General features: G+C 40.4%; 1 protein-coding gene across 1 annotated transcript in view; it reads left to right on the top strand.

The window, feature by feature from the left end:
• The first annotated feature begins 513 nt into the window (after positions 1-513).
• TFCP2 (transcription factor CP2) overlaps positions 514-19,763 on the top strand; it is a 46,600-nt gene continuing 27,350 nt past the window's right edge. The window contains 2 exon segments of the mRNA XM_030322612.1: positions 514-1,261; positions 1,264-1,330. Coding sequence (XP_030178472.1) covers positions 1,210-1,261; positions 1,264-1,330 — 119 coding nt within the window. The 5' untranslated portion in view covers positions 514-1,209.

Raw genomic sequence — 19,763 nt, 5'->3', positions numbered from 1 at the left:
AACTAGCAAGTGAAGACGCCAACCCAAATCGTGATCTTCAGACCACGACCTTTTTGAAAACGACAACTTTCACCTATCTCATGCCTGTTCAAAACGCATGAGGGGGAATGCGGAAGATGAGTAGAAGCCGAGTCTTGACCTTCGGAGAGGTGAGTTTGAGAGCGAGCATTCCAGGAGCAAGGAACCCCTACAGGAGCTCTGGGGAAACGGTCCGGAGTCCTCCAGGGGCCGGGGTGAGTTCGGTAAGACTAGAGTGAAGGCTCCATCCACGCCCTAGAGTGTCGACTTGATACACCGCCCTAGGCAGGACTCAGGTAGCCTCAGGAAGAGCCATTTAAAACAGAAGACACCCGACGCACGCGGGGTCCTCTCCCAGACCGCCCAGCCTCTCCGGGGGCGGGGGGGGGGGGCCGTCGCGCAGCTAGCCTATCATCACTGCCGAAGCCCGCGAACTCTCTTCCTCATTGGCGACCTCCGGGGTGACGTCATGTTCGGCGGACCCGCAAAGGAAGAGGGCGCCATGATTGGTTGGCTCTGGGGCGGCGGGCGGTGGAGGACCCTGGCGAGTCTAGGTTTCCAGCCGGTGCTGGACTTTCCCCTTCCATGTTCCGAGGCTCTGGGGGACTGCAGAGGGCGGGGAGTCGGCTCGGGCGGAGACCTGGATTGGGTTCTAAGAGCCGTGGGTTGAGAAGGGGTGACCGGAAGTGATCTTGGGACTGACCGAAGCGAGGCCTGGAGGGGAAAGGGAGAGCGGGTCCCGGGAGGGAGGGGGGCTTCCAGCAGAAGGGGACGGGGAGAAAGGTGCGAAAGCGCCGTGGGAGTGCCGGGTAGGCAGTGGGTCGCTGCTGCTGGTCTGTTTGGGAGGCAGCAGTGACCACCACGAGCTCGAGGGGAGAGCCCAAGCAGTGGGAGTGCGGGGAGCCTAGGGCTGCCTCAGCGGAATCTGGAATAGCTAAGCACAGGGGGCCCTCGCACGGCTCCAAAGAAACTGGGTGGGAGGGATTTTGGAAGTCGAGGCAGGAGCCAGGGCTGAGGGTACGGCAGATTAGTTGTGCGGGAAGTGCGGTTCGGGCTGGGGGTGGTCGGTGGGGACGGCGTGGGAGATCTTGGCTTGGGAGTTTTCAACAGTCTTGCCCCCATTGGGTAGAAATCACACTACTTGCCTTTGTACAAGAAACCGGTGTCTCCTGGGGCAAGGAAGGAGCCAGCATGGCCTGGGCTCTGAAGCTGCCTCTGGCCGATGAAGTGATTGAATCTGGGCTGGGCAGGACGTTGATGCTAGTCTGTCCGGGATCGGCCAGGAACTGGGTGCTGGTGCCTATAGCATGAGGTGAGTGAGATTTTTACCTGACCCTGCACCTTCTGAATCAACAAAAGCAGGGAAGGGTAATAAATAAGGTTGGAGGGGTGGGGAGGGAGGTATTAGAGTTAAATAAGCCTGTCCTGCGGTTAGGGGAAATTGACTTTTTTCTTGTTACTTGAGTAGTGACTACTGTGGAAGAAATGGAAGAAGAAGGCAGTGTCAGGTCTGTGCAGGATCAGTGGAAGAAGCAGGAATGGCCCTTGGCTAGCAACCAGATGAAGTGTGAGAGGCCGTTGTGCCAGTGTGAGAGATTGGAGACCTATAGTGTGTATGTGTATATGTGGTCAGTTTGGGCTGGAGGTGTGTGAAGGGGCCACATCTGGGGAGTTGGGAGCTGGGGTTTATTGATGAATATTGGTTGAATATTGGTTGACTGCTTGGAAGGAAACCGTGGTGAAGAAGCCCACACATCTGTACCTTAGCTTGCTTTAGGATTAATTCTAGGATGTCTGCCCTTTGAAACATAAGCTACGAAAAGAAAAAGTGTCAGAGAACTTTAGATACTTATAGATCTTAGTGTATCAAGTCAAATAGTGATCAGAAATAAAAATCTCCTATGAAAGAAGCATAACCTCCCATGTAATTTATTGCATGCATTAGTTATTTATTTCCCCAGTAATAGTTTGTTTCATTTATGAGATGTACGAGAATCAGGTCTGGAAATGTTGAAACACTTGCACGTGAGGGTTAGATGGAATATAATTGGGTTTCCAAATGCATTGTAAGGCTCAATCTAAATAAGTGAGTTAGAAGTGACTTCAGAACTTAACAGTTGAGTTATAGGAGAAAGATGTTTTTATGGTGAAAGCGGACAAATTTTGTGTTCTGATCACGAGATACTTTGAGAGTTATGTAATGTAAACTTCTTGTCTTTATCTGTGCTAACCCAAAATGGATTTTTCTCAGTAAAATAATGAGTTAGAACTTAGTACTTCATCTTCAGGAATCTGTGCTTACAGCTAGAATAATAAAGGCTATCTTGTATACAATACTTGTGATTTTCAGGGAAATTTAAGTGCTATCATGCAATGCCTCTTAGTGTTAAGAATTTAAACTCTAGTTTTGTCTGTCCTTGTTTACATAAGTCTGGCCCGAAAATAGAGGTTAACTTGGTCCTGAAAATAAATGCCCTAAACCCTGATCTTATACTCAGTATCTGACATAATATTTGATAATTCATACTGTTGTTCATGTAAAGACTACCACAGCAAAAAGTTTGGTTTTGTCTAGTTTGTCAGAAGATGGAGATAAATTAACTATAACCATACTTGTTATAAAAATAGTTAACATCGTCACATTCTGTGCGTGTGTCCATGTGCTTTCCGTACCATATAACCTTACATTTAAAACTGCTTTCCGGTGTCATACCCCGAATGGTCTACGCTGGTATTAGTCGAATGGTTTGCAAATTCACACCTTTAGAATTTTTTTCTAACATCAATTCTGCAAGAGTTTTCCAAGCATCACTTTCTGTTTTCCCCAGAGCACGATGTGCCAAAATGGCAAGTATTTTTTCTTTTTTTTTCACCTTCCTCTTTTTCATGCATTTTGCTCTTGTCACACTCTTCTCCTGACTTTGATACACATTTAATCATTTGCATTAATTTGTGGTTAATTAGATATTAGTTCTCAAACGTTGTGTTCATGAGAGTCCTCTAGAGTGCTTATTTAAAAATAGTTCCCAGGGCCTCATCTTCAGTGATTTTTCTGGGGCACAGGCCAGAAATCTGATTTTTTAAAAAAAAAAAAATTTTTTTTTTTTTAACGTTATTTATTTTTGAGACAGAGAGAGACAGAGCATGAACGGGGGAGGGTCAGAGAGAGGGAGACACAGAATCTGAAACAGGCTCCAGGCTGCTCTGAGCTGTCAGCACAGAGCCCGACGCGGGGCTCGAACCACGGAACCGGGAGATCATGACCCGAGCCGAAGTTGGCCGCTTAACTGACTGAGCCACCCAGGCGCCCCCAGAATCTGATTTTTTAAACAAGTTCTTAGGTGATTTTGATGCAGGTAATCCAGCGACCACATGTTGAGAAGCACTGACTGGAGGAGTTTTTATACGCAAAGACCATGATTCTTTGCTCTTTGTGTTTCTCTCTATAATTAAACCTTCTAATCGATTTTCCTACAGCTTTATTAGGGAAAATGTTCTCTTTGTCAAGCTATTGTTTGTAAAATATATTCTCTGATGTATTCATTCTAACCTAATTTTCTTATTTCTGCTGCATCTTATAATGGTTTCACTTCAGATCTATTGATTTATATTTTATAAAGATTCACCTTAACTGGATTTCTGTTTTGGACTTGATCTGCCCTATATTCAGTAATGTTCTTTTTCTAAATGGTTCTTAATATCTTTCTTACTTTTCCCTTACACTTTAATGCTTGGTACAAACTTTTATTGTTAAAATAAAGGAAATCCCCTGAAAAAAAATGCTAAGCGAAAGGAGCTAGTCACAAAAGATCACACAATGTACGATTCACTTCTATGAAATGTCCAGAATAGGCAACTCTGTAGAGACAGAAAGTAGAATAGTGGTTGGCTAGAGCTTGGGGAAAGAGGTAATGGGGGAGTGACTGCTGATGGTGCTGGTTTTTTGGGGGGTGGTTGATAAGTGTTCTAAAATTGTGGTCCGGGGCATCTGCCTGGTTGTCGGTAGAGCATGTAACTCTTGATTGTTGGGGTTTGAACCCCATGTTGGGTGTGGCAATTATTAAAATACATACATACAGACGTATATACATACCTGCAAATTAATTTTGATAGTTGGGCAATTCTGTGACCACACTAAAGACAACTGAACTGTACACGTTAGATGGGGTGAATTGTATAGTACAGGAATTGTATCAAAATAGTGCTGTTATAAAAAAAAAAAAAAAGGAAAGAGGATCAAGTTCTGTATATTGAAAAGAATTTTATGTCTTTATTTTTTTTAAAGTTGAGGTGGAATTCGCATCATGTAAAATTAACCATTTTAAAGTGAACAATTCAGTGTTTATTTTCGTACATTCGCAATGTTGTGCGACCACCCACCACTCCCATCAGTCCAAAAAGAAACCCTGTACCTCTTAATGCAGTTGCTCCCCATTTCCCCCTCCCCCTCTGTAGTCTGTGTGCATGGATTTACCTATTTGGATATTTCATATAAATGGAATCGTGTAACGTGTCCTTTAGTGTCTGGCTTCTTTCACTTAGCATGTTTTCAGGGTCCATTCACAGGTAGCAAGTATCAGTAGTTCAGTATCTCATTCCTTTTTATGGCTGAGTAACCCTTTCTATGTATATAACGCAGCTTGTTTATCCATTCATCAATTGGTAGACTATAGGGGTTGTTTATAAAGGAGATGACCATGACATTTTGTTTTTAAATTTTTTTAATGTTTACTTATTTTTGAGAGGGAGAGAAAGAGAGAGCAGTGGAGGGGCAGAGAGAGGGAGACAAAGAACCCGAAGCAGGCTCCAGGCTCTGAGCTGTCAGCACAGAGCCCGACACAGGCTCGAACTCATGAGCCAAGCTGTAAGATCATGACCTGAGCCAAAGTCCATATACTTAACTGACTGAGCCACCCAGGTGCCCTGACCTGAAATGTTTATAAACATTCGTCTACAAAGTTTCTGTGTAGATTTCTATTTTCTGTTTTTTTTCTGTGAGATTTCTTTTAATTGAAGTATAATGATATAGTAACATTGTATTAGTTTAAGGTGTACAACATAATGATTAGTATTGTATATATTGCAAAATGATCACAATGTCTAGTTAACATCTTCACCGTAGCAAAACATTTTTTTCTTATGAGAACTTTTAAATTAATTTATTTTTAATATAATTTATTTGTCAAATTGGCTTCCATACAACACCCAGTGCTCATCCCAGCAAGTGCCCTCCTCAATGCCCGTCACGCACTTTCCCTCTCCCCCACCCCCCATCAACCCTCAGTTTGTTCTCTGTATTTGAGTCTTATGAGAACTTTTAAGAGCTACTCTCTTAGCAAGTTTCAAATCTGCATTACAGGTATTATTAACTATAGTCACGATGCTGTACTAGACATATGTTTCCATTTCTCTGGGTATATAATCTAGGCGTGGAATTGCTGCTCATATGGTAATTCTATGCTTAACTTTTTGTTTTTAAATCTAAAGACTTTTTAGAGCAGTTTAGGCTCACAGAAATACTGAGAGGAAGGTACAGAATTTTCCCATATACCCTCTTGCCTCCACACATGCATAGCCTCCCCTTTTAATCACATCATTTACCAGAGTGGTACCCACTCTGTACCTACATTGATGAACCTAAATTGACGTATCATAATCACCCAAAGTCTATAGTTTACCTGAGAGTTCCCTCTTGGTGGTATACATTCTGTGGTTTTGGACCAATATAGAATGACCCATACCCATCATAGAGTATCATACAGAGGATTTTCTCTGCTTTAAAAGTCCTCTGTGTTCTGGTGCGCAGTCGGTTGAGCATCTCAGGTCATGATCTCACGGTTTGTGGGTTCCAGCCCCACGTCCGACCTCTGTGCTGATGACTCAGAGCCTGGAGCCTGCTTCGAGTTCTGTGTTTCCCTCTCTCTGCCCCTCCCTGCTTGTGCTCTGTCGCTCTCTCTGTCTCTCAAACTAAATAAATGTTTTAAAAAAAAAAAAGGATCAACTTGAAAAAAAAAAAGCCCTCTGTGTTCTGCCTATTCATTCCTCCACCCCAACCCTGACAACCACTGATTTTTTTTTTTTAATGTTTCCAGTTTTGCCTTTCTAGAATGTCATAAAATGGAATCCTACAATATGTTGCCTTTTCAGATTAGCTTCTTTCACTTAGAAATATGCATTTAATATTCCTCTATGTCTTTTCATAGCTTGATAGCTCATTTCTTTTTAGTACTCAATAAATATTCTATTGTCTGGATGTACCACAGTTTATTCATTCATCTACTGGAGGACATCTTGATTCCTTCCAAGTTTTGGCAATTATGAATACAGCTGTTATAAACATCCATGTGTAGGTTTTCGTATAGAGATAATTTTCAACTCCTTTGGGTAAATACAGGAATGCAACTCGGGATTATATGGTAAGAATTATTTAGTGTTGTTAAGAAAAGGCCAAACTGTCCTCCAAAGTGGCTGTACCATTTTGCATTCTTACTACAATTGGTGAGAGTTCCCTTTGCTCCACATCCTTATCAGTATTTGGTTGTTGTCAGTGTTACGGATTTTGGCCATTCTGGTAGATTGTATAGTATATACTAACTTTTTCAAGAACTTTCAAGCTATTTTACATAACATCTGAACTGCTTTATGTTCCATCAACAATGAATGAGGGTTCCTGTTTCTCTACACTCTTGTCAGGACTTTTTACTTTCTATTTTTCTTTTTGTTGTTTTTTTAATTAAACCCATCCTAATGAGTGTGAAGTAGTATGTCATTGTGATCCAGTGTTTTGCTATTCCTTGACCATGAAGTTGAACATCTTTTCACGTACTTGCTGGCCATTTGTAGATCTTCTTTGGGGAAGTGTCTTTTCAAGTCTTCTTTTTTTTAAAGATTTCATTTAAAAAAATTTTTTTTTCAACGTTTATTTATTTTGGGACAGAGAGAGACAGAGCATGAACGGGCGAGGGGCAGAGAGAGAGGGAGACACAGAATCCGAAACAGGCTCCAGGCTCTGAGCCATCAGCCCAGAGCCCGACGCGGGGCTCGAACTCACCGGACCGCGAGATCGTGATCTGGCCGAAGTCGGAACGCTTAAACCGACTGCGCCACCCAGGCGCCCCTAAAGATTTCATTTTTAAATCTCTACACCCAACTTGGAGCTCAACTTACAACCCCGAGATCAAGAGTTACATGCTGTACCAACTGAGCCAGCCAGGCACCCCATCACCCGACATATGGTCCCCAGCTTATGATGGTTCAACTTATGATTTTTTGACTTTACAGTGGTGTAAAAGTGATACACATGGTAGAAACCATACTTCCAATTTTGAATTTGAACTTTAACTGGGCTGGTGGTATGAAGTTCCAATACTTTTCATGATGCTGGGCAGTGGCAGTGAGCCACAACTCCAGTTGGCCAGGTGATCATGAGGGTTGCAAATGATATGCTTATAACTGTACAGTATCCATACAACCATTCCATTTTTTACTTTCAGTACAGTACTCCATAAACTACATGATATTCAACACTTCGTTATAAATATAAACGCTTTGTGTAAGATGATTTTAACCCAACAGTAGGTTAATGTAAGTGTTCTGAGTACATTTGGCTAGGTTAAGCTATGATGTTTGGTAGGTTAGATGTATTAAATCATTTTTGACTGACAGTATTTTCAGCTTACGATGGGTTTATTGGGATGTAACCCATTGTAAGTCAGGAAAAGCTGTACAAGTCTTTCATACCATTGGCTAAATTTATTCCTGTGTATTTTACTCTTTTGGATACTATTCTACATGGATTGTTTTCTTAATTTCCTCTTTGGATTGTTTATTGCTGGCAATAACTACTGATTATTTAGAACTACTGATTTTTATGTTGATCTCATATCCTGTAACTTTGCTGAATTCTTTTTTTAGCTTTGGTAAACATTTTCCTGGACTTATGGTATTTCTATATGAAGAGTCATGTCATATGCAATAGGATATAGCTTCACTTTTTCTTTTCCTGTTGTATGCTTTTTATTTGTTTTTCCTTGCTTAATTGGTCTTGCAAGGACTTCCAGTACAATGTTGAATAGTATAGTGAAAGTGGGCATCTTTAGCTTATTCCTGATTTTAGAGGGAAAGCCTTTCAGTTTTTCACCACTGAGCTGTGAATTTTTCATAAATGCCTTTTTAAATTTTGAGGAAGTTTCTATTCCTAGTTTGTTGTGTGTGTATGTACCTGTGTGTGTGTCTGTACAATGTCCGTGTGTAATTATTATGGTAAAATACACATAAAATTTACCATTTTAGCTATTTTTAAGTGTATAGTTCAGTGGCATTAAGTACATTCACATTGTTGTGAATTTGTTGTGCAAATATTACCACCATCCATCTCCAGAATATTTTTAGTTTCCAAACAGAAGCTCTCTACCCATTAATCACTAACTCGCCCAGTTCCTGACAACCCCCATTTTACTTCTGTCTCTATGAATTTGACTACTCTAGGAATCTCATATAAGTGGAATCATACAAATTTGTCCTTATGTGACTGTCTTATTTCACTTAGCATAAGTGTCTTCAAGGTTTTGCTGAGTGTTTTTATTGTGACAGGTGCTGAATTTTGTCCAGTGCATTTCTGTGTCTGTTGAGATGATCATGTGGTGTATTACTTGATTTCTTTATGTTGAACCACCCTTATATTTTCTGGGAAAAAATCCTACTTGGTTATAGTGTATGATCATTGGATTTCAGTTTGCTAGTACAGTATTTTGTTAAGGATTTTTGTGTCTTTATTCATAGGGATATTGGTCTGCTTTTCCTGTGATGTTTTTTTACACATTTTTAAAATGTTTATTATTTTTGAGAGAGAGAGAGAGAGAGAGTGGGGGTAGGAGCAGAGAGAGAGGGAGACACAGAATCTGAAGTAGGCTCCAGGCTCTGAGCTGGCAGCACAGAGCCTGACGTGGGGCTCAAACTCACGGACCGTGAGATATGACCTGAGCTGAAGTCTGGTGCTTAACTGACTGAGCCACCCAGGTGCCTCATGTGGTATTTTTGTCTGGCCTTGGTATGAGGATAATGCTGGCCTTGTAGAATGTTAGACAGTGTTCCCTCCTCTTTTTTTCAGAAGAGTTTGAACAAGATTGGTGTTAATTCTTTAAATGTTTGCTAGAACTCACCAACGAAGGCATCTGGTTCTAGACTCTGTTGAAAGGATTTTGATTACTGATTCAATCTCTTGTTATAGGTCTTTTGAGATTTGTTATTTCTTCTTAAGTCAGTTTTGACACTTTGTAGAAATTTTTTTTTTTTGGTATCTAAATTATCTTAATCTTTGTTGTAAAATTGTTCATAGTGTTCTCTTACAATCCTTTTCTTTCTATAAAGTTGGTTGTACTAGCCCATTTTCATTTCTGATTTATTTATTTGTGTCTCCTCCTCTTTTTTCCTGGACAGTCTAGCTAAAAGTTGGTCAATTTTGTTGATCTTTTTAAAGACTGATTTTTTGGTTTTGTGGCTTCACTACTATTTTTTTATTCTCTACTTCATTTCTCCCTGATCATCTTTATTATTTCCTACATTCTGCTGGTTTTGGATTTAGTTTACTTTTTTATTTTTTATTTTTTGAGTTCCTTAAGATGTAAAGTTAGATTAATTTGATTGAAGTCTTTCTTCGTTTTTATATAGGCATTTAGAGCCATGAATTTCCCCCTGAGTACTGCTTTCACTGTGTCCTGTAAGTTCAGATATATAATGTTTTAATTTATATTTCATTTGTATTTCATCATTATTTTCTAATTTCCCTAGTGATTTTTTGTCCTTCACTCATTTGTTGTTTGTGAGTGTGTTGCTTAATTTGCACATATTTGCACAGTTTACAGTTTTCCTTCATTGATTCCTAGATTCATTCCATTGTGGCCAGAGAAAAATAGTTGGTAGATTTTGATTTTTTAAAAAGTTACTGAGAATTGGTTATGGCCAAACATGTGGTCTATCCTGGAGAATGTTTTATGTGTACTTGAGAAGAATGTATATTCTGTTGTTGGGTGAAGGGCTCTGTATAGGTCTGTTATGTCCAGTTGACTTATAATGTTGTTCAAGTTCTCTGTTTCCTTATTGATCTTCGGTCAGATGTCCTACTTATTATTTACAGTGGGGGTATTGCATTCTCTAACCATTGTGGTAGGAGTATCTACTTCTACCTTCAGTTTCTGTCAGTGTTTGCTTCTTGTGTTTGAGGGCTCTGTTATTTGGTGGTGTGTACATGTTTATAATTCTATTTTTTATAAGTTTTCTTTAAATCAATATAAAAGTCCTTTGTCCTCTTATAGGAACTTAAAAAAAACGTTTTTTTTAATGTTTATTTATTTTTGAGTGAGGGGGAGGGGCAGAGAGAGGGAGACACAGAATTCAAAGCAGGCTCCAGGCTCTGAGCTGTCAGCACAGAGCCCAACGAGGGGCTTGAACTCCCGGACCTCAAGATCATGACCTGAGCTGAAGTTGGGTGCGTAACCAACTGAGCCACCCAGGCACCCCACAACTTTTTTTTAAGGACAGTTTATGTATTTATTATTTATTTTGGGAGAGAGAGCACATGTGTGAGCTGGGAGAGGCAGACAGGAGAGAGAGAGAGAGAGAGAGGAGAGAGAGAGAGATGGAGGGAGGGAGGGAGGGAGAGAGAGAGAGAGGGAGAGAGAATCTTAAGCAGATTCCATGCCTAGTGTGGAACCCAATGTAGGGCTTGATCTCATGACCCTGAGATCATGACCTGAGCTGAAATCATGAGCGGGTGTTGCTTAAACCAATGAGCTACCCAGGTACCCCTCTTGTAAACACTTTTGACTTAAGTTCTATTTTGTTTGATATATATGTTTTTAAATTTTTTTTACTGTTTGTTTATTTTTGAGAGAGAGAGTGTGAGCAGGGGAGGGGCAGGGAGAGAGGAAGACACAGCATCTGAAGCCGACTCCAGGCTTCAAGCTGTCAGCACAGAGCTCTATGTTGGGCTCAAACTCAGGAGCCGTGAGATCATGACCTGAGCCAAAGTCAGATGCTTAACCGACTGAACCACCCAGGCGCCCCATTGATATATTTTTAAAAAATGTTTATATCCCATTTATTTGAGAGAGAGAGGGAGAGAGAGTGCTGGAGAGGGTCAGAGAGAGAGGAGAGAGAGAATCCCAAGCAGGATCCACAGTGTCAGCACAGGGCCCAACGCGGGGCTCGATTTCACAAACTGTGAGACCATGACCCAAGCGGCAATCAAGAGTTGGTAGCTGAACTGACTGAGCCACCCAGGAGCCTCTTGTTTGATATTTGACTAGTCACTTCAGTTCTCTTTTGGTTACTATTTGCATAGAATATCCTCTTTCACTGTTTTCCTTTTAACCTATTTGTGTGTTGTATCTGAAGTGAGTCTTCTATAAGCAACATGTGGTTGGTCACATGTTGACCACAAGAACAAATATCTTTTTCCCCAATCTGTGTCTTTAATCGGTGAGTTAATCCATTTGTACTTAAAGTGATTACTGACAATGAAGAACTAATTTCTGCCATTGTGCTATTTGTTTTCTATATGTCATATTCTTTTGTTCCTCAATTACTCCAATACGTCTTCTTTTGTGTTTGATTTTTTCTAATGTATCATTTTAATTCCTTCTTTATTTCCTTTTTTTTTTTTGTATATTTTTAAAGTTATTTTCTTAGTGGTTACCGTGGGGATTACAGTTAATATCCTAAGTGTATAGGAATCTAATTTGAATTGATAACAATTTAGCTTCAAGAGCATACATTAAACTAGACTTCTTATGATGATCATTTTGCAATATCTATAAAAATCAAATCATTATGTTGTACACCTGAAATTAATATAATGTTATATGTCAATTATATCACAAATTTATTTATTTTTTTATTATTTTTTTAATGTTTATTTTTGAGAGAGAGACAGAGACAGAGCCCAAGGGAGGAGGGGCAGAGAGAGGGAGACACAGAATCTGAAGCAGGCTCCAGGCTCTGAGCTGTCAGCATAGAGCCTGATGCAGGGCTCAAACTCAAGAGCTGTGAGATCATGACCTGAACCGAAGTTGGATGCTTAACAACTGAGCCACCCAGGCGCCCCAATTATATCACAACTTAAAAAAAAGAGCATACATTAACTCTGTTCCTGTCAGTTCTGTTTCCATTCTTTATGTTGTTATTGTCACAAATTATGTCTTTATACACTGTGTGCTTGTTACAATAGATTTATAATTATTGTTTTATGCATTTGTCTTTAAAAAAAAATTTTTTTTTAATGTTTATTTATTTTTGAGACAGAGAGAGACAGAGCATGAACAGGGGAGGGGCAGAGAGAGAGGGAGACACAGAATCCGAAACAGGCTCCGGGCTCCGAGCTGTCAGCACAGAGCCTGATGCGGGGCTCGAACCCACGGATCGCGAGATCATGACCTGGGCCGAAGTCGGACGCTCAACCGACTGAGTCACCCAGGCGCCCCAATGCATTTGTCTTTTTTAAAAATATTTTTAAGTAAGCTCTACACTCAATGTGGGGTCTCAAATTCACAACCCCCAAGATCAAAAGTTGCACGTTCCACCAGCCAGGTGCCCCTATGTATTCGTCTTTAAGTCACATAGGAAACAAAAAGAAGAGGTTACATAACCAAAAATATGGTATGCTAGCTTTTGTATTTTACCTGTGTGACCTGTGTATGATCTTATTTCTTCATATGACTGTGAGTTACCATCTAGTGTTCTTTCATTTCAGGCTGAAAGATTCCATTTAGCATTTCTTGTAGGGCAGGTTTATTAGCAATGAACTTCCTTACCTTTTGTTGAGAAATATTTTAATTTCTCCTTCATCTTAGAATTCTTGGTTGATAGTTTTTACTTTCAACACTTTACATATATCATCCCACTGCCTCTGGCCTCCATGGTTTCTGATGAGATATTGGCTATTGATTTCATTGAGTTTCCCTCATAATGTGATGAGTCCCTTTTGCTGCTTTGAAGATTCTCTCTTTCAACAGTTTGAATATTGTGTACCTTGCTGTGGCTGTCTTTGAATTTATTCTTTTGAAAGTTTGTTGAGCTCCTTGAATGTGTAGATTCACGTGTGTCATCAATTTGGAAAGTTTTTAACCATTATTTCTTCAAAAACTTTTCTCCCTTTTTCTCTCCTTCTTCTCCTGGGACTCCCATAATATGCACATTGGTACACTTTGATGTGGACCATTGTATTCTTAGGTTCTATTTAGTTTTCTTCATTTTGTTTTTGCTCTTCAGCCTGAGTAATCTCAATTTGCCATCTTCAAGTTTGCTGATTCTTTCTTCTGTTGATCTTCTGTTGAGTCCCTCTAGTATATTTTTAATTCCAGCTCTTGTACTTTTGGGTCCAGAATTTCTATTTGTTTACTTTTTATAACTTTGATCTTTTGTTGCTATTCTTTAGTTGCTCATACATTGTTTTCCTGGTTTCCTTTAGTTATTTGTCCATGGTTTCCTTCAGCTCTTTGAGCATATTTAAGATAGTTAATTTAAGGTCTTTGTATATTAAGTCTAGTGTCTAGGCTTGCTCAAGGATAGTTTCTGTCAATTTCTCTTTTCTTGTGAATTGGCCATACTTTCCTTAATCTTTGTATGCTTTGTAATTTTTTGTTTAGAACTGGACATTTTGAGTATTGTAATATGGTAGCTCTGGAAATCAGATTCTATTCCCTCCCTAGAGATTACTGTTGTTACTTGATTAAAGCTGAAGTTGTCCATTTGTTTAGTGACTTTCCCAAACTGTTTTTGTAAAGAATGCGTTCCTTATTTTTTGGGAACACTGAAGTCTCTTCTATGAGCTCCGTGGTCCGCCAGTGACTTGACAGAAATTTTCTTAAATGCTTGGATCTAATAAGAAAAAATGGGGAAAAAAAAGAATGTTCTGTTTCTTTAAATCCCTTTGTCTGACTCTGCTAAGGAAGCCACCTCAGCCATGGTGGTTGAAACAATGTCCAGCCTGTGTGCCATCTCTTCAGCAATCAAAAGCAGTAATCAGAATATATAAAGCTGAGTTTTGGAGGACAAGGTCCCTATTGCCCACCCTGACACCAGCAGACTGCAACAGGATCCCAGGCTACTGTCCCCACAGCTGTCTGCCATGGGACTGGGAGCTAGGGGAAGGTAGATGGTGTGCCAGATGCTGAAATTCACTAAAATTTACCAGCCTCTTTCTTCATCAAGCATTCCCTTGTTTGCTGCAAGTATTTGACTAGATTCCAGAGTTCCAGAATAGTTGCTTCAAGCATTTTGTGCCGGCTCAATAGTTATTTTGGTGGAGGGACCAATTCCTGGAGCTTCGTACTGTGCAGTCTTTCATGACCTCTGTCCTTAACCTATAGTAGCCTTTTAACTGGTCCAGCCCTGCTTCCAACTCTGCACTCATCACCCCCATAGCCTGTTCTCTACACAGAAACTTAGAAGTCTATGTGTATTCTGCTCATAAAATATAATAATAATTTCAGACTTGAAGAAGATTTGCAAAAACAGTGCAAAGAAGTTGTAAATACCCTTCACCGAGATTACTCACATGTTAACATTTTGCTATATTTGTTTTATCTTCCTCTCTTCTGCTCCTCCCCAACACCTAGAATTATTATTTTTTTTAATCTGAACTGTTTAAGTTGCAGTTGCAGTGTCCCTTAACACCTAAATACTTCAGTGTGTATTTTTAAAAAACATGAAATTCTCCAGTGGAGGGGCAGGAAAAAAACATGAAATGCTCTTACGTAGCTATAATATAGTGATCAAAATTAGGAGCTTAACACACAATACCGTGTATGATCTAATCTGTGGACCTTATTCAGATTTTGCCAGTTGTCCCAATAATGTCCTTTATAGCAAAAAAATATCCAAGATCATGTATTGACTCCGTTGTCATGTCTTTTATCTCCTTTAATCTAGAGCAGATCATGAGTCTTTGTATTTTTTTTTTAACGTTTATTTATTTGTGAGACAGAGAGAGACAGAGCATGAACGGGGGAGGGGCAGAGAGAGAGGGAGACACAGAATTGGAAACAGGCTCCAGGCTCTGAGCCATCAGCCCAGAGCCTGACGCGGGGCTTGAACTCACGGACCGTGAGATCGTGACCTGAGCCGAAGTCGGACGCTCAACCGACTGAGCCACCCAGGCGCCCGAGTCTTTGTATTTTTATGACATTAACAATTTGATGAGTAGAGGTCAGTTATTTTGTAGAATATCCCTCAGTTTGGGTTTGTCTGATGTTTCCTCATGGTAGATTCAGGTTATGCGCTTTGGGTGGTACTACCTAAGAAGGGTTGCTGAGTTCTCTGTGTATCATATTAGTGTACACATGCTATTGATTGGTCCCGTTGCTGGCAATGTTAATTTTGACCACTTAGTTAAGGTGGGGTATGCCAATTTTCTCCATTATAAATTTATTGCTTTGCCTTTTGTAATTAGTATTCTGTAGGGGCGACATTTTGACACCATGTAAATATCCTATTTTCAAATTTTCACCAACCAGTTTTAGCATTTATTGATGATTCTTGCCCTAATCAATTTTCTTTATGATGATTGCTAAATGATGATTTTCATATATATATATATATATATATATATGTATATATTTTAGCTTTATGTATTTATTTTTGAGAGAGACAGAGACTGCATGAACAGGGGAGGGGCAGAGAGAGAGAGGGAGAGAATTCCAAGCAGGCTCTGCCCTGGCAGCACAGAGCCAGATATAGGGTTTGAACTCATGAAACCCTGAGATCATGACCTGAGCTGAAACCAAGAGTGGGGTGCTTAACCGACTAAGCCACACAGGCGTCCCAAATGATGACTTACTAATTATGTCTTTCCCTCTACATTTACTAGTTGGCTGTCTACTGTAAGAGGGAACTTTCCCTTCTTATTGATTTATTTTTAACAATGTAGTCTCAGATTTTTACTTTATTCAATATGTTGTAATCTTTTACTACCATTATATATCTTGATTAAATTGTTCCAGATTTGGCCAGAAGAACCCTTTCAAACTGGCTCTGCACAGAAGCCTTTTATTTATTTATTGTTAAATGTTTGTTTATTTTTGAGAGAGAGAGAGAGAGAGGGCACATGTGCACAAGCAGGGGAGGGACAAAGAGAGAGAGGGAGACACAGAATCTGAAGCAGGCTCCAGGCTCCAAGCTGTCAGCTCAGAGCCCAACATGGGGCTCAAACTCACTATGAGATCATGACCTGAGCTGAAGTCAGACGCTTAACTGACTGAGCCACCCAGGCACCCCTGCACAGAAGCCTTTTAAAATTAAGGTCTTGTTAATGTCTGTTGTCCTGAGGTAACTGCTAATAGCACCCTTGTTTACTCACAAAGTGTCCCTATTTAAATGATAAATTATATGATGGTTTATTTAAAATGTAGAGCAGATCATTTCACTTTTCTCCTGGAAACCCTCCATTCATTTTGCATCTTGTTTTGAATTAAAGCCCCAGTTCTGGCATTGATGTACACAGGGTGCCCTTCTGATCATTCTGTCTAGACTCTTTTTATAGCATGCTCTGCCCCAGCCACATCTGATGGTCTTACAGTCCCTCAAATCCTATGCACCTTTCTGCCTCAGGGCCTTTGCATTTGCTGTTACTCTTTCTGGAAGTCTTTTTTTTTTTTTAATTTTTATTTATTTTGAGAGAGAGCCCACACATGTGTGCATGCACACCAGGAGGTTGGGTAGGGAGCAGAGAAAGAGAGGGAGAGAAAATCCTAAGCAGGCTCCATGCTATATCAGCTCATGGTTTGTAACATCAGGACCTGAGCCAAAATCAAGAGTAGAGTTCCTTGGAGCGCCTGGGTGGCTCAGTGAGTTGAGGAGCTGACTTCGGCTCAGGTCACGATCTTGCGGTTTGTGGGTTCGAGCTCCGTGTTGGGCTCTGTGCTGACAGCTAGGAGCCTGGAGCCTGCTTCAGAGTCTGTGTCTCTCTCTCTCTCTGCCCCTCCCCGGCTTGTGCTCTGTCTCTCTCTCTCACTCTCTCTCTCAAAAATAAATAAATAAACATTAAAAAAAATTTTTTAATAAAAAAAGAAATAAACACTAAAAAACAAAAGATGCTTAACCAACTAAGCCACCCAGGCGCCCCTCTTCCTGAAAGTCCTCTGCATTCCCTACTTGCTTTAGGTTTCTGCTCCAATGTCACTTTGTCAGAGAGAGGTTCTGTAAGCACCTTCACATATGATAGCAAACACCTCCTTGTCCTCACCAGTACTCTGCCTACTCTACTCTGCTTTATCTTTTTCCAAACATCTGATATCTTACTCATTTGTTTGACTCTTTCCCCAGTTAGAATAAATGCTCCAGGAGAAGGGTGTCTAACAGATAGTTTGTGCTGATTTGTTGGGTATGTAAACTGAATTCACTCTATTTTGTTTCAAAGGCCACTAGCATAGCAGTTTCTGAGGCAACTATTTCTCTTCATCAAAACTGAATTTTTGACACCTGGGTGGCTCAGTCGGTTGAGCATCCGACTTCAGTTCAGGTCATGATCTCACAGTCGGTGAGTTTGAGCCCCGCATCGGGCTCTGTGCTGACAGCTTGGAGCCTGAAGCCTGCTTCGGATTCTGTGTCTCCCTCTCTCTCTGCCCCTCCCCTGCTCATACTCGGTCTCTCTCTCTCCCTCTCTCTCGGAAAAACAAACAGTAAAAAATTATTATGAAAACCTGAATTTTCTTCTTTTTTGCTGTGCGTCTTTTTCACTACTGTTTGCCTTCACTTTTCCCCCTTCAACTGTTACCCATCCATCTCCTAAATCTTCCATTTTTTTGGGTCTTAGAATTGGTCAGTTGTTACTGACTGTGCCTTTACTTTCCCTCTTATTCTCAGTGTCTTATGATGGACTGTGTATTTGGGTGAGATTCCTCCCTTTACCATAAAATTTACCACTGCTTTTTAAAAAGATGGCACCACTGTAAAAATACAAAGAAATGAGTAAGAATGTTTAACTCCAAATTTATGTTACTGTTGCCTCTGGAAGTTAAAGGGGGATACAATGGAGGAAGGGTATAGAGGGCTTCAACTGTTAGTGCTCTTTCTTTCTTTTTTTAAATGTTTTTTTATATTTGAAAGAAAGACAGTGAGTGAGCGGAGGAGGCAGAGAGAGAGAGACAGAGACAGAATTGGAAGCAGGCTCCAGGCTCTGAGCTGTCAGCACAGAGCCCCACGCAGGGCTTGAACTCAGGAGCCATGAGATCATGACCTGAGCCAAAGTCAGACTCCTAACTGACTGAGCCACCCAGACACCCCTCCCTGTTAGTGCTTTATTTCTTAAGCTGAGTGGAGCGTACACAGGTATCTGTTAAGTTTTGTTTTTTTTTAACCTTCTTGTAAAGTCTGAAATACTGCATAATATAAGTCCAACAGTGTCTAGCACATAATCGATTGCTGGCTCGCTTTCCTCGTCTTGTTAACTTGTCCTGTCATTCCTTGTCTTTTTTGCCAAAGGTCTGTAACTTTGCTTCCTTCTGGTTCTTGCTCTTAGAATACTTATGGAAGTTGACCTCCAGCATTGCCATTCCTTCCTTCTGCTTTGTTACCTTCTGCTTTTTTCCACCTCCTCCTGCCCTGCCCTCATTCTTTGCCTGGTTGGCAGTAGTTTCCATTTGTAGCTGATAGCTGGCTCTCCTGATGCAACATCAAACCAGAATCTGGGAGAAAAATAGATTGGGGGCTTTGGATACACAAATTGATGTTGTGATTTTCTTTCACGGCTACTTCATGCTTTGTTGTGCACATCAAGTCCTGGTTGATTCAGTCCCTCAGCAGATTTTTATTCATTCAACACATACTTGAGTGCCTTCTGAATGCTAGGTTTTGTGTTCCAGCTTGATTGTGTAGCTTTGAGTCTTAACCATACACTTCTATATGTAGTGCTGTGTCTGGTGCCATGGTGATTAAAAGACAAAATCAAACAACTTTTTGTCCTCTAGTTGCTTATAATTTGCTAGAGAAGATAAGACGTGTATTTAAATAGGTATGATACAAGCTAGAAACTGATACATCAGAGCACTTAGAGATAAAGTGCTACAGGAGTTTAGAGCATAGAAATACTAAATTCTACCTCCTGAAGGCGTATCTGAAAGAAGAGTAAGATTTGAGCCTGCAAAGGTGGAGAAAGAAAATGTTTCAGGCAGAGGGGTTGTAGGATTAATGTAATTGCTGGATTATGAAATTTGTGTACCTTTTTTTTTTTTTTTAATGTTTGTTTTAAAACACAAGAGCAGGAAGGGACAGAGAGAGAGGGGGATGCAGAATCTGAATCAGGCTCCAGGCTCCCAGCTGTCAGCACAGAGCCCGACAGGGGGCTCAAACCCACGAACTGCGAGATCGTGACCTGAGCTCATGATCTGAGAGGAAGTCCAGCACTTAAACTACTGAGCCACCAAGGCAGCTCGAAGTTTGTGTATCTTTATTCAAAATAATGCTAACTTGTTTTTCCCAGAGTACTTAGGAGTTTAAAAGTTTTGGTTGTTCTACATCCTAACCAGTATTTTATTTAGTCAGTGTCTTAATTTTTGTCAATTAGTGGATGTGGATTTCATTGTGGTTTTATTTGCATTTTCCTGATTTTTTATGAGTCTGAGCACCTGTTCAACACGTTTACTAGCCATTCATGTTTTCTCTTGAGAAGTAAGTATTCAAGTTTTTTTTTGGGGGGGGAGGGGAGTTGGTCTTTTTCATATTAATTTATAGGAATTTTTTTTTAAGTTTAT

The sequence above is a fragment of the Lynx canadensis genome, chromosome B4, assembly GCF_007474595.2.
Source record: "Lynx canadensis isolate LIC74 chromosome B4, mLynCan4.pri.v2, whole genome shotgun sequence".
In the NCBI taxonomy this organism is placed as follows: Eukaryota; Metazoa; Chordata; class Mammalia; order Carnivora; family Felidae; genus Lynx; species Lynx canadensis.
The sequence above is the reverse complement of the archived record's forward strand: the minus strand, read 5'-3'. Positions and strand labels throughout refer to the sequence as shown.